Source organism: Mytilus galloprovincialis, chromosome 7 (genome assembly GCF_965363235.1).
Source record: "Mytilus galloprovincialis chromosome 7, xbMytGall1.hap1.1, whole genome shotgun sequence".
In the NCBI taxonomy this organism is placed as follows: Eukaryota; Metazoa; Mollusca; class Bivalvia; order Mytilida; family Mytilidae; genus Mytilus; species Mytilus galloprovincialis.
In genome coordinates this window covers 9,105,861-9,120,384 of record NC_134844.1, presented here as the reverse complement: position 1 = coordinate 9,120,384, position 14,524 = coordinate 9,105,861, and the positions used below count along the sequence as shown (strand labels likewise).

Here is a 14,524-nt window from a genome sequence, read left to right as displayed (position 1 = left end):
TTAATTCCGTAAAAGCGCTGTTGTTATTTACACTTCCTCCTGGAAGTGATCCCATTAATTCGTTCAACAGTGATTATCTAATTTTCAACATTCAAAATTGGACCCTTTTTGGTACAACTACTATTTAAATTTAAGTTTTTGAGGTAAACTTATAATTGTTTTAACAAAGCTGCTCTATAAATTGCTTTAAACAATATCAGATCTGTGAAAATGTGAAAATTGGTTGAGTTGCATTATGGATTAACATTTATCATGTTATGGACTCAATTCAAATTAATTATGGTTAATATAAAACGGTTGTTGGATATACTAATGCAAAAATAATGAAAACGCTGATATTAAATAGTCGTTATTTTTTTTAGATATGTTTCAATTGTGGATGAACTCAATACATTGCTACTGTACACTCGAAAAGCGGAAAAATGAACATGAAAGTATAACTGAAAGTATGGGAGTAAACACATATATGCTTGATCCACCAGTTGTTCTTGTTTGTTCTCATAAAGACAAAATTGAGCCCTCTAAGGGAGAAAATGTAAATATTTTTAAGAATATATAGGATTATTGTTGTCAAGTAATAGAGATTTGAATCAAAATTGGTACCTGCGAAATATTGTTTAATCTCCGCTATAGTTTTAAAAGCAAAACGAAATCACACTTATTCGTAAAGGAAATAATTGTTCGATTTTGAAGTAGAAGTGAAACGTATATGGCCATTGTTTAAAACCACACGGTTGAAAAAAAGCGTTGTGATATTGTTACAAGTATATTTCGTCTATTCCTTATTCAGCTGTATGCATGTCAAACAGTTGATTTGCATTTTGATTGGCATCTTCCTAACTTATATTGTGCTGGCTAATACCATATAACTTAACATATTTTGTCTTGTCCTTTACGTGGTTCAACTGTCTTACATATATAAATAGCCTTGAGAACTATTTTAAATATCATACCTGTTTTAAGTGTTTTAATGTCAATGATCTAGAAATGCAGGACATTGATACACTTGGTTTGCTTACATTTAGCAATAGCATTAAAACATAGGAACTAAAACCATTTGGCGTATGACTCCAACATGGTTTCCCGCTTCTTATGCCATATTAAAAACACTGATTAAGAAAAAAAAATGGATTCTATGTTTTGACCTAAAAATGATGGAGATACATCGCTACTTCTGGATTACACATTTAAAGTAACAAGTGAATGTAAATGTACCAGTCGTATTATCTATACGCAAACTAGCCATTACAGACGATTTTTCGCTCTTTAAAAAGAATGATAAAATTTCGAAAATTTGCATTAAATGTCTTCAGCATATTGAATTGCAGATTTCAATATAGAAAATATGCTGAATAATCAATCGCCAAGACCATAATTGTTCGCCATCATTCAACACTATAGCAATGTTGTCCTTTGAATGATTAACTACAAAAATACTGAAAAAAAACACGTTACAAAAAATTGAACACAACACATTTAATTTCATGCGTCCAAACCGGTTTTTCTGGATTTACCCTCATCAGGTACTTTAAGGCATATATTTGAAATCCGACAGATATATAAGTACCAAAACAGTTGAAGAGCTATATGACAAAAATACATAAAACAAAAAGCCAAATTAAACTTTGCCTGAGAGAGTTGAAACCTTAGTTTCTTTATAATTTCAAAACTCAGAAACGGACTATTTTAGAAAGGTTTGTTATAAATCATGTCAGTTCCGAAGTACAAATGATTGATGTATCTTTAATATTTGATTTTGTAGATTACAGATGCGTGTAATAGGCAGATCAATAATTATGTCAAAAATGTTTCCGATGATGCATGCAGACATATACGAAAGGAATACTTCATTTCAAATACCCAGGACGATGAAACGGTTTTCCGGCGAATAAGACAGGATATTTTAAACCTAGCTAGAACAACGAGATCATGGAATAAGGACTATCCTTTAAAATTCATTCAGCTAGAAAAACGTCTTCAAGACAAAAAGAAGGTGTTACAGATTCCTATAATTTCCTTTCGGGATCTTAAACGCATCACTACTGAAACACCAATGCCATTAAATGATGAAGAATTGATGTTGTATTTGAAATTTCATCATGAAATCAGAGCTTTAGTTTATTTTGAGGATCTTCCAGATTTCATAGTTTTAGATACACAATGGCTGTCTGATGCGTTTAAATGTATAGTGACACCTTCAAAATTTCAATCAAATAGACATAAAATGAAAAACAAATTGGACGATTTGAATGAGAAAGGAATTTTACATAGTGAGGTTATAGAAGACATTTTTAGTAATAAACAAAACATTTTGTATGAACATCATGAACATAAAAGTGATATCCTGAATATCATGAAAAAGTTTGATATTATTATACCTGCATACAAGGACGGTACAGAAGAACCTAGCTACTACGTTCCTTGCATGATTCATTCAAAACCTGAAGGCGATATTAATGAAATGTTGAATTTGACAGCCGACATTTGGAAAAAATCCACATGGTTATGTTTCAAGTTCAGATTTCTGCCACCAAATTTAATCAATCACTTGATTGCGTCACTGAGTCGTCAGTATGAATTTGCAGAAGTGTATGACACTGACAAGAATAAACGACACATTGCTCTATTTAAAGACACAGCCGTCTATGAATTGCAGAAGACAGCAAAGTTAAGAAAGTTGCTTGTAATGACATATCCGAATTTCATTCAGATACAGATTTTGGAATTAGAAAACAAAATCAAAAGAGGTTTATACAAATATATCGCCGACTTTGTGACGGATGAAATTATCAAAATTATAAGTACTAGATTCAAAATGTCAAATGTGAACTTCGACAAAATGTGGGAGTGCGGCCTTACAAAACCAGAGTCTGTTAGAGGATTACATGAGTTTACTTTGGAGCCGGTTTCTAAGTATTACTGTGCGACATGTAAGGCAACACACAAGTTTAAGGATGAATGGTCAGATCTTCAAAATGAAGCACGTTGCGTAAGTTGTTTATGTCGCTATTACATAGAAAATGTGCTTGTTTGTGTTGTTTTACTGTATAGCAAACGTCAATGGAGGTAAGAGCAGCATTTTGTTTCAATTACATCTTAAAGTATAAACTAATATTAAAAAATAATGCATTATCAATATAATGTTTTCAGATGGCATATTGTCAGATTTTCTGTCTTGAATGGACTTTATCCCTTAGTCATAGTTCAACATCTTTACAAACGAGAGAATGGCTTTTTCGCGTTATTGATAGGTTTTTTTTTTGTTTAATAATTATTTTTTAAAGCTAACTTAAACGGCATAAACTAACGACATTAACACTGTAATTATATCTCTGAATATTGTCTTTACTGGCATAAATTTTGTTATCAGTAAATCAAAATCACACTAAATATTATTTTTAAACACATATTAAGATTCGCGGGTGTACAATCTGTCGACACGTACATGTTGACAATGCACAAGTTCAAGTTTGTCTCTGACTGCTAATGACGTCTTTACACTATTTCCATTGGACGCTGGGTGTAAAGTGATTGATATTTTAGTCTTTAGATACATTATTGTGCATTAGTTGTTTTTGACATAGAACTATATATCAGTAACTGCGAGTGCTCTCAAATCTGTACTTATTAAGATAAAGAATGTGGAATGTGCCAATGAGAGAACAATCCATTCAAAGAGCAGAAACAACCCAATGCTACCAACAGGTCTTCAATATAGTGAGAAAATCCTGCACTCAGAGGTGGGCTTCAGATGACTCCTTAACAAAAATGTGTACTCGTGAAAATGGACGTCACACTAGATTCCGAAACATATAAATGTACTATAATAAACATAGAAGACTATACGTTGTAGGATGTATAAATACACTACCACGTCCGATGAGTAAGGCAGAATATTATTACCCTCTTCATTAAAATGTTTTTAAGACATGTTCTTTCATTATCAAATTTTTTGTTTTAAAAGTAACATCTTTATTACTTTTAATTATACGTACTGCTATAACGAAGTTTAAATAAGACTCCCAAGAAAATATTAGAAATTGAAATTATAATTTGCATTTAGAAGAATTATGGACCCCACCGAATACATAGGCAATAACTGTTCAGTATCTTCAAATATTAGCTGTATTGATACGAGGATTGAAGATTATGCTTTAAACGAGCTTGATAAAGCTATTACTCTATTTTCGATCGGAGTACAAATACAGCTAGTATTTAAGACACTAAACAGTTATTGTCTTTATCCTGCAATTAATTTTGTACATTGTTTGTACTTTAAAAGACAGACAAACTCACCTTACAGCATTTATTTTCGATTTAAAATCGTTTGAAGCCCGCATAGTAATATTAATAATAAAAAAATTCACACAATCAACACATTAACCAGTACCCCGAAAAACAACTCAACAGTATAAACTGAAGTAGCAAAACATTAACCGATTTTAGACAAAAATCTGTTATTTGTCATACGCTTCAGAATTTCGAACTGTCCTTGAATTCAGTAATACACAATTTATTCTACATTGACTAGAGATATAGGGGGAGGCTGGAAGTCTCACAAAACATGTTTAGGTCCGCCACATTTTTATGCCCAACCTACGATATGTATGCCCCACCTACGATAGTAGAGGGGCATTATGTTTTCTGGTCTGTTCGTCCGTCCGTCTGTCCCGCTTCAGGTTAAAAGTTTTGGTTAAGGTAGTTTTTGATGAAGTTGAAGTCCAATCAACTTGAAACTTAGTACACATCTTTCTCATGATACGATCTTTCTATTTGAAATGCCAAATTATATTTTAGATCACCATTTCAAGGTCCACAGAACATATAAAATGATAGTGCGGGTGGGGCATCCGTGTATTATATACACATTCTTGTTTAATCTGTCCTAAGTTAGTAGCCTCTGGCATTTGTTAGTCTTGTAGGTTTTTTTTATATTTTAGTTCATTTACATGTTTTGGAGTTTAGTTTGACGTCTATTCACCGAAGTAGTGCATAATTTTATTTAGGGGCCGATTGAGTACATCCGGTTGCGGGATTTTTTCTAGCTGCGTTGATGGCATTTGGCTGTTGTCTGTACTTTAGTGAGGTTGTTGTCTCTTTGACATATTCTCCTTTTCCATTACCAATTTTACCTTCTTGGCTCACGAAATTTCACACAACACTCGTCAACACCAATATACAAAAATAGTCGTGAGAAACGTTTAATCCATATCTATAGTAAACGAACCCAGCATAGCGATATTCTTTGGAATGGTAATATGATAAGACATCCCATTGTAGAATAGCAATTTGCACTAAGTCTTATATTCACATGTTGAATATACGTGAACATGGAAACCCCACTTGAACGTGTTGATGCATGTTTAATAATGCAATTAACCACATGTATATTTTAATGCATGCTCATTATGAATGAATCTAGAAAAACACTGGACATTCCATTCTATCAAAGTGATACTATTATGTAAATTATTGCAGCTGTCCAAAAGTATTGAATCTAATCAAGGAGCGAAACCAGACACACGAAGCATCAGTCAACACAAAACTATTGCCACAAAGGTATTAACAAACTTACGTTGAAAATATTAATTTATATATAGCTGGCAAGAATTTACAGCAAAACTATATCAAAGATTTTATATTACAAACCAGCATTTAGATAACATACAAATAGGTACGAATGATATTAACCAAAATTTACTGAATCGAATACTATTCATATTTCTACATTTATATTTTGGTATTCCGATGTAAGTTTTATACGTGATAGATTTTATTCAAATTTATTCACCCATTATAAGAATTCATTTGCATATAAAGTGTCCGGTCTTAAACAGTTTTGATTGATCCTAAAACTTGCAAATGAAGCCTCAAAATCTGCAACACGGAAAATAAGAGAGTCGAGCTTGATAAAAAAAAATCAAAGAGCACTGAACTAAGTAAATTCACAAAAATACTAAACTCCGCGGAAAATCCAAAACGGAAAGTCCGTGATCAAATGGCAATATTTAAAGTTAAAACATATCAAACGAATGGATATAACCGTCATATTCCTGTACGGATGAAAACGTCTCATTCTGCTTGGTGGAAATAAATAATGATTTAGTTCTTTCAGTGCAATACAATATTTGTTACTAACAATTCTCAAAAAAGAAATTTGGAGATTTGAACTTGCCTTGTTATTTTGTTATAATTAATCCCAAAATAACGTAAGAGGAATGAATATATTCAAGATGAAAAAAAAATAAAAAATTCAGGGTCAAAGCCTCAAAGGCCATTCTGATGCTTTCCGGGGATTCATCTCACGTGATCCCACTGCCTCTTCACATTGTGGGGAAACCAACATTGTTTCAATTTCTAGCTATATAGTATAATTTAATGGCCTAATTTGGTAACGCAGGTGTGTGTTCTTGTCCATGGTGGCATGGCAGTAACTTCAAACTTATCCGAGGACACAACTAGAACTGGCAACACAAACAGGGTATGTAATGATCATTCCTTACAGTCAAACACAATCAGACAAAGCGAATTTGCTCATCAGAATTAAAATTTAAAAAAAGATAAGGAAAACACATGAGAACATTTTGAGTGGGAGAATACAGACGACTCACACAAATAGAATGCCATTATTTGTCACCTTTTTATCCCGATCTGACAATTGTTTCATCTTTTGTCAAAACCTTCTCAAATCCATCATATCAGTTTTTGGTTTACGGCAGATTCAAACATCGTAAAGTTATACTAGTGAGAAACAAAGAGACCCAATTATATAAAACATGACAAGAAGCCTTTGTTATATTCAATCAGTAATGAATCCAATAGAACAAAAGGTACAACAAAACCACTGAACTGCAATGCAAATTGATAAAGGGGAAATCCTTAAAATTGTCCATATCAAACGCTCTCAATCAACTAGAGAAACTAATTAAGTTAGTAGTGGATTAAACTGTGTTTTATAGCTAGCAAAACCTTATTCTTCTTTTAGATTTGTTTTGAGAAAATAAATGTTGCGATTATCGTAACGTTATAGTTATGCATTGAAAAATAATTACTTCTCATCGTGACTATTATAAATCATTAAATACACTCAATTCTTATTTAATATTCTTGTATGTGTATATAAATACAACAAATCTATTAAAATTTAAGAAATTTACTGATGAAAGACATAGAACTCATACCAGTTCATGGAATTTCTTTAATAAAGCCTCCGGGCATTGGGGTTACCTGTAACATATTATAATTACATTTTGTTTATATATCTTTTTAGTTCACCAATGAGGAGTTAAACTTTGCAAAGATGGGAATGATTGCGATGAATATTCTTGCTGACGTTTTATATGATTTATTAAAACAAGATAAACTGAACGTTCCTCCTAGGAGTAACTGTGATATAACGTTCTTATACAGTGAACACAGGAAACTCAATAAACGCATTCCTAGCAACTCCAGTCACAGGCGATGTCCACCAGGACCCTGGGGAGGGAATTGGCAAGATATTCAGGTTACAGACAAAGCTATTGGAGACGATATTGAGCGCATTCGGCTAACAAGGAATGAGCTACAACACTTAAAGACATTTGAACTCGATGATACACGATTCATTGAGTTACAAACTATCATTGTTGGTCTCTTAGACCGGTTTGATAAACATATCAAACCAGCAAACCTGTATACAAATCAGTTAAAAGTAGTTTTGTCTAAAACTATCTCTGAGGAGGAAGTTAAATCAATTAAAAATGAAATCAGATCAGGTAAATATGACTATACCAGTTTAGTTTTTTTTTTTTTACCTTCTCTAACGTTAACATGTAACCGGATGGGGGCGTTTAAGTACTTCTTTCCTTTGGTTCGTACCAGTTTCCTTGTAATTAAACAGCAATGAAAAAGTCCAACACTTTACACTACTACCACATATAAAACAAATACTACAGCAAAAGAATTTTAACAGCTACCAACCTAACCCCAACCTTGTAAATTAAAAACTGTTTCAGTCTGATACCTGTTAAAACCAAATGTTAGGAGATATAGGCTGAAACCTAAATGTGTGGAACTAATCAGAAATCTAATGCATGAAACAAATTTAAGGAAGTTCGCTACTCAGTTTCTAAATAACAAGCTTTTCATACCACTAGTATATATTGATAGATGATTGATAAAGGATCTAAAAGAGCAAAAATAAAACAGAGGCCAATGTGCTTGTTTTCGAGAGATAAGCATTGAAATTTTGGCGGGAAAATGTTCTCTCTTGAATTTTCATAGCTATATCATTGACAAAAACTATTTAAAAATAACAAACATTTTACACTTTTACAGTTGGCTTATAATTATACATATAAAATATTAAGAAAAAGAACTAGATTTTCTATTGCAAGCACAGCGGAGGATATAACCCCGTACTAGACATTGTCACTGTAGTAGCAATCATTTTGAGTGTACCGAAGTCAAATGATACGTCCATAATACATGCCTTTGATCCCCCCTTTTCTCTTCTCGTAGAATTAGATTGATGTATATATATAGTTGGGGAACTCTTTTGAATCTTAAATTAGACACACGCGCGAAGAAGAAGGTGGCGTCACGTGATACTCAAGTATATTATCGTAGACTAGTCTTTTTAGAGGAGACCTTGGAACAGACAACATGTGTATATATATTGACGGAGCGGCATACTAACTGTTCATTTTGTTCTTCAATAGCTCGCGTATCACACGATACATTTATCTTATCTTGTACAATCTAATTACACAGCTAATGTGAATATTTTAGCAGGTGTTCGATTAACGGACGTGTAATTTTATGCAAGTGCAGACATGTCACTTATGTGTACTCTTCGTGTTTCTCTTTCTCTCAGTGGCGATTTTTTCTTCAAAGCACGATTTTTTAATAGAATAGAAGCACGTTAAATTATATATTCGTTTTCTTCTAGCATATTTTAGAGGATGTTTTGCAGTACAGATTGATATTTGATCGTATGCACATATTTTTGATTACAGAATTTTACCTCAAATTTGCGAGGTGCTTATAGTTTGTTTTTGGTTTTTTTTTTCCATGGCAGCGTCGGCCATTTTAAAAATTTCAAAAACAGATGACATTTCAATAGCATTTTACCGGAAATGAGCTTATAATTTGTAAAAAAATGTCACTTTGACGTGTTTTTTTTTCGATATGGGTCAATATTGCACTTTTAGTCTTATCTCCATGGTAACAGCAGCAATCTTAAAAATTTCAACGGCAATAAATTTTACAGTTTATACTATTGTTACGCAGGTGAAGGTTTGGGGGTAGTATCTGTAACGGTTGATAAATTATGAATTAATAATGAAGGGTTTACGTTTGGACTGTTTTCATGGCAACGATAGCCAATTTGAAATTTCTTAAGATGGATGGCACGCTTTCGAACGATGAGTTATAATGTCTGAAAGTTTCATTCAATTTGGACCATTTTTCGGTTTTTCACATTTGTTGCCGTTTCCATGGTTACGGCGGCCATTTTGGAAATTCCAAACACAAGGTGCACATCTGCACACGGAGTCATTATGGTGCAGTTTTATCAATGTATGTCAAGGCATCTCCGAGAACTCGGCTGGTAAAAAAGTGTGGAAGAATAATTCGTAGAACTAGATTTGTAATTGCTAGCAATAACGGATGGCACCGTTCCCCGATTGCCTGGGTAAAAGCAGTCATTATGAAAATTCCAAAGTCAAAGACTGCATCTGCACATGCTGATTAACATTTTTGTGAAATTTCAATAAGTTTGGAGCATTTTGAAATTTCTTTCCATTTGGAAACGGCGGCCATCTTGAACCATTCCATACCAAGGTGCACAGCTTTACATTGGGGTCCTTATAATAGTAAAGTTCCATCAACATTGGTCAATTAAATTCTGAGAAACACGACTTACAAAATGTGTGGAAGAATAAGAAAAAATAAGAAGAAAAAAAGAAACGTAGAATAACAATATGTCACCCCAACTCCGTTGAGGGTGCAATAATAACAAAGGGGTGACATAAAAATGGGGGTCAATAGGCATTTTTTTAAGGCATTCAAATGGATAAAACTAAAGGATTCCGAATATCTGACAAAAATCTCAAAACATGACAAGCAAGCATCGTTTAACTATGTAATCTTTCGTATAAAACCTTGTTGAAAAATATGTCTATAAGTGTCAGAGCAACAAGGTAGCCCTTAGGCATGGTTAATCATTAAACACTCACTGCAAATAGTTACTAGTGTGAGATGTGAAACTCATACCTAAGCACCAGCCCTGTTTTGACAATTTGTGCCGAACTGTCTCAAACACTTAACTTTGTTAAAAGACTTCTGATGTTTCCTTTAAACTATTAACTTGCAAACATTTCCGATCTGTTAAGTCTGCTGTCTTCGGTGGGAAAAAAACTTAAACTGAGAAGCTACCAACTATTTATATAAGGAACGCGGACCGCGAAAAACGCAACTAAGCAATAAATGAACCAAGGATAAAGGAATGATTTTCGATGCTGTTTCAATGATAAGAAGGCCAAATGGATACATTCCTAGAAAAATAGATGACGAACATTCATTAACTGTTAATTTGTAACACTTTTTACAGCCGTATATTTCAAAGTCAATTCGGTGTTATCATTTGTTTGTTATCAGAGTTAAAAATACAAATCTGAGATTGTAGATTTATTCACTATATTTTATCTCTCCGTCTAAAAGCATCTGTCTCAAACACGCGATTTGGTTCATCTGAACGATTTATTTTAGTTTTCTGCTGGCATAAGCTAGTTTTTTAATTTGTTTTTGAAAGCAGTATGACTAAATTTAAACGTGATTTTATTTTGATTCTGAGCATTATTAGTATGATTAGTTAAGTTGATGTCAAAAAACATATTTAAGGAGACCCTTAAAACAAATCAAATTAGAAGTCGTATTTTGTTTTGGTAAAACGAGTCGCATATAGCTCATTTCCACCAACAAACTTATTTTGTATCAAATCTCATTAACATTTTAATAGATTTAACGAACAGTATACAATCTAATTCGACTCGAAGAATGATAGTCTTCAGTCAGACGTTTAAAAGATGACCACACATTTAGCTTACTATCCCTTTGCACATAGAAAAATAGTGTTTGCGACACTAGGTTAGTTCGTACGAAAAAATTCACAATCTTTATTCCAATATTATATAAGTAAACATGTAAACATGATGTTACATTTTACAAAGTCTATCCAAATCATTTTTGCAATTCAAAAACTGCTCAAGCCGGTGCAAGGGGCCGTCTCAAACTTGCAGTGAGGTCATAGTTTTTTTTTTTGCTCCGTGTGAAAAGCAGTTTAAGTTTGTTACCCTGATTTTGTTTTTTGTCCATAGATTTACGAGTTTTGACTAGCGGTATACTACTGTTGCCTTTATTGAAAGCCCCGCTGTGACTTTGAGATGAAGAACTGCAATAAAATCGCTGTTCCTTAGCTTTTGTATTGTGCATTTAATGATTTTGTGTCATTTATTGGTAACCCCATATCCTTTGTTTTTCTATTATAGTTGCAAATTTTCATAGTCTTAATGGTCGGTTGCATTTTATTGGTTAATTCATATCAGTTTTCAACGTTGATCTTTACGTCGTTATTGAGAAAACAACCGGATGGTGTTCAAAGGGATGTCAAGTATGTCGGCTTATCTGTTTCAAAATAACACGCTTTATATAAATAAATAGAATATAAACAAAGAATATTCAAAAGCAGAAAAAAATAGGTGTCCATGTTCTTGTTGTCGAGATATAAGTCACTGAAAATTTGACGAGAAATAATTATCTCCAGTATCAAATTTAAAGTCAAGAGGAGCGAACATCGAACATTAATATCTTCTATGAAAGTCTATTCAATTTGTAGTATCCTGGTAGTGAAAGTTCTACCTGGCAGAAATCATTTGAAGGGGATCAAATATAAAACAAAATAAATATTCTAATTAGCTTTTCTAGAATTAACTTCAGGATGGCTGAACTCATAGAACTTGTAAGCAAAGTGTGGGTATCGTCGAATTATTATTGAGTCTTCCTGTAGTATCAGCCGCCTCTTAAAAAGGAAATTTCTTTTAAAACTATGCTATGACAGTATCCCGACAAGGATGATATGTACAACGTTTTGTTCTGTAAACAATGTAATTCTGTAAATGTTAATTTTTCAAATAAACGATAAAAGTTTTATGTATTTAATCTGTGATATGGTGATTTATTTTATTCCAGATTTGACTATTGCAGTTGAAATTGAACACCAGATGAATGTTTAAACAGAATAGTGAATACAACAACATCATTCTAATAAACGGTTATTTATGCTTTGTGGTGACGAAAACAGTCATTTTACATTTTTGCAGAAAACCAAAAGGTGACTTGCATAATGCTGCAGATGAAACTTGGTTCAAACGGAATTTTTTTATAGTTATAAGAATATGGAAATACAAAAAAACGGGATCAGTTTTAAAGTGTACATTTCATGAATATTGGAATTCGTCAGTACTTATATCAGTATTATTTTACCAGTTTTAACATAACATATGTCAAGAACTGTAACATGTGTAATGTCGATTTTATGATTACATGTATCTGTATAATAACGATTGTTGTGTTATATACAAAAGTAATGCGTTATTTTTTTTGGAAATACTAAGGATTTTCTTATCCCAGACATAGATAACCTTATCAGTGTTTTGCACAGCTTTTTTGAATTTTGGTTCATTAATGCTCCTCAACTTTGTTTGGCTTTTCTAACTATTTTGATCTGAGCGTCACCGATGAGTCTCGTGTAGACGAAACGCGAGTCTGGCGTAAAAAGATATAAACCTGGTACCTTTGATAACTATTACAAACCTGCTCGTGCATTTTTCATTGTTATTCAACGCAAATTTATTTTCTAAGATACCTGGGACGATCTTATTTCACAAAGGATTTCTATTGTCTACTTATTGTACGTCGAACTTACTTACCCGATGTAGGTCTTTAAGTTGAAGTTCAATTCAATAAAAGTTAATCGGGCATGACTAATTAGATACGCCCTCTTAAAATCAGGGGGCCCGAAATAGGATTGGGAAAAACACCCAGCAAAATACCTTAATTTACCATTTCAAGAATTTGTTTGATTCAAAGTGCTTTTGGTTGCTTAAATATCTTCGATCAATAATCAGGCGGTATTTTGTGGAAATAAATAACCTGTAATGTTGGCTGCAATAGGAATTAATTTATAAAAAAGTCCATATCTCATTTACTTATAGTGGCCGTTATTGTTTGTAAATTCATGACGTTTTGTATATGACATTCGTCTATCGTTGAGAAAAAAAAAGGAAGGGGGGCTTTATAACTTACGAGTTCGATCATTATTGTTCAAATCTATTCTATTACGGCATACGTTTTACCTCTAGCGAACGCTCTGCCTTATTGTAAAAAGTGCCACTCTAAATTTGTGAACATTTGCTTCAAATTGATCCACTTTGAATCTAGTCGTGAATATGCATGACATGTTTGCTACTGGACACAAAGGAGAAATAAATTAATCAGCTTCATTTAGTGATTTATAATAATTTGTCCTCGGTGATTATAGTCTCAAACAGTTTTCCAATTCTTATATATTTCATTTTTTATTTTCATTTGAATTTTTATGCGTAAATCTTAGCATTTCTTTCATCATTTTTCTCTTTGCATTTAATCTTTTTTTTTAATATTAAAAAAACCGTTGTCGTAGTACACATCAGGGGTTACCTTGTATAATTTCCAGCAAAACTAACAGGGGAGGGACTACATCAGAAAAACAATCTTCATTTAGTAGCAATAACTCATATATGGAAGCTCCCTCGTCTAGGTGACAACATTTGCTGTTTGAAGTTTATTTATATCTCAGACTGGTATAATAGTTGTCATAAAAGGGGGGAAAATGATAAAAAAAAAGGTTGACAACAATTTATAAAAAAGATTCAACTTATTTTGAGCGTTTCATTTTTTTAATATTGTCTTGGTAATCGGTTTTGTTATATCCTTTTTTCATCTACTAATGTTCTAACAAAAGTCACAAAAATGTTGTTAAAATCAGCCATGCGACTTATAATTATTTAAAAATATTAAGCTGACTTTTCTTGTTGTTTACACATTTCAATCATTCAAGTCGTGTGTAGATCATCTTTTCCTCTAATGTTTTTTTAAGGTTAAGATAGCTTGGAATTCTCACTGCACCAGGCATCTGATATACATTACTATTATATTTTGATCGGACAAAGCTGCGTATTTTTATAACCAATAAGCCAAACGAACGCACCCATTTAGCAAGGGTATACTGTGGAACGGGAGAGGTCTAGAGATGTAAATATTTCTAAACCCAAGCAAATAATGGTTTTGAATAAAAGGAGATAAAGGTATACATTAATGCGACAGAAAAGACACAGATAAATAAAAATATTTAGAGTCAACATTTCGGTCTTTTTTTTTATATAGAACCTTCCGTGTACAGAATAATAAGCTCAAAACCGACCCATGACTAAATAATAGTTATACG

At 32.7% G+C, this 14,524-nt stretch overlaps 1 protein-coding gene across 2 annotated transcripts in view; it reads left to right on the top strand.

Annotated features, from left to right (window-relative positions):
- The window catches only part of LOC143082263 (uncharacterized), a 45,118-nt gene extending 32,496 nt beyond the window's left edge, over window positions 1-12,622 (top strand). For both annotated transcript variants that reach the window (XM_076257862.1, XM_076257863.1), the window contains 6 exons: window positions 363-535; window positions 1,763-2,980; window positions 5,479-5,559; window positions 6,401-6,481; window positions 7,271-7,754; window positions 12,229-12,622. In XM_076257862.1, coding sequence (XP_076113977.1) covers window positions 363-535; window positions 1,763-2,980; window positions 5,479-5,559; window positions 6,401-6,481; window positions 7,271-7,754; window positions 12,229-12,272 — 2,081 coding nt within the window. In that variant the 3' untranslated portion in view covers window positions 12,273-12,622. The remainder of the gene's footprint in view (window positions 1-362; window positions 536-1,762; window positions 2,981-5,478; window positions 5,560-6,400; window positions 6,482-7,270; window positions 7,755-12,228) is intronic.
- The last annotated feature ends 1,902 nt before the right edge of the window (window positions 12,623-14,524 follow it).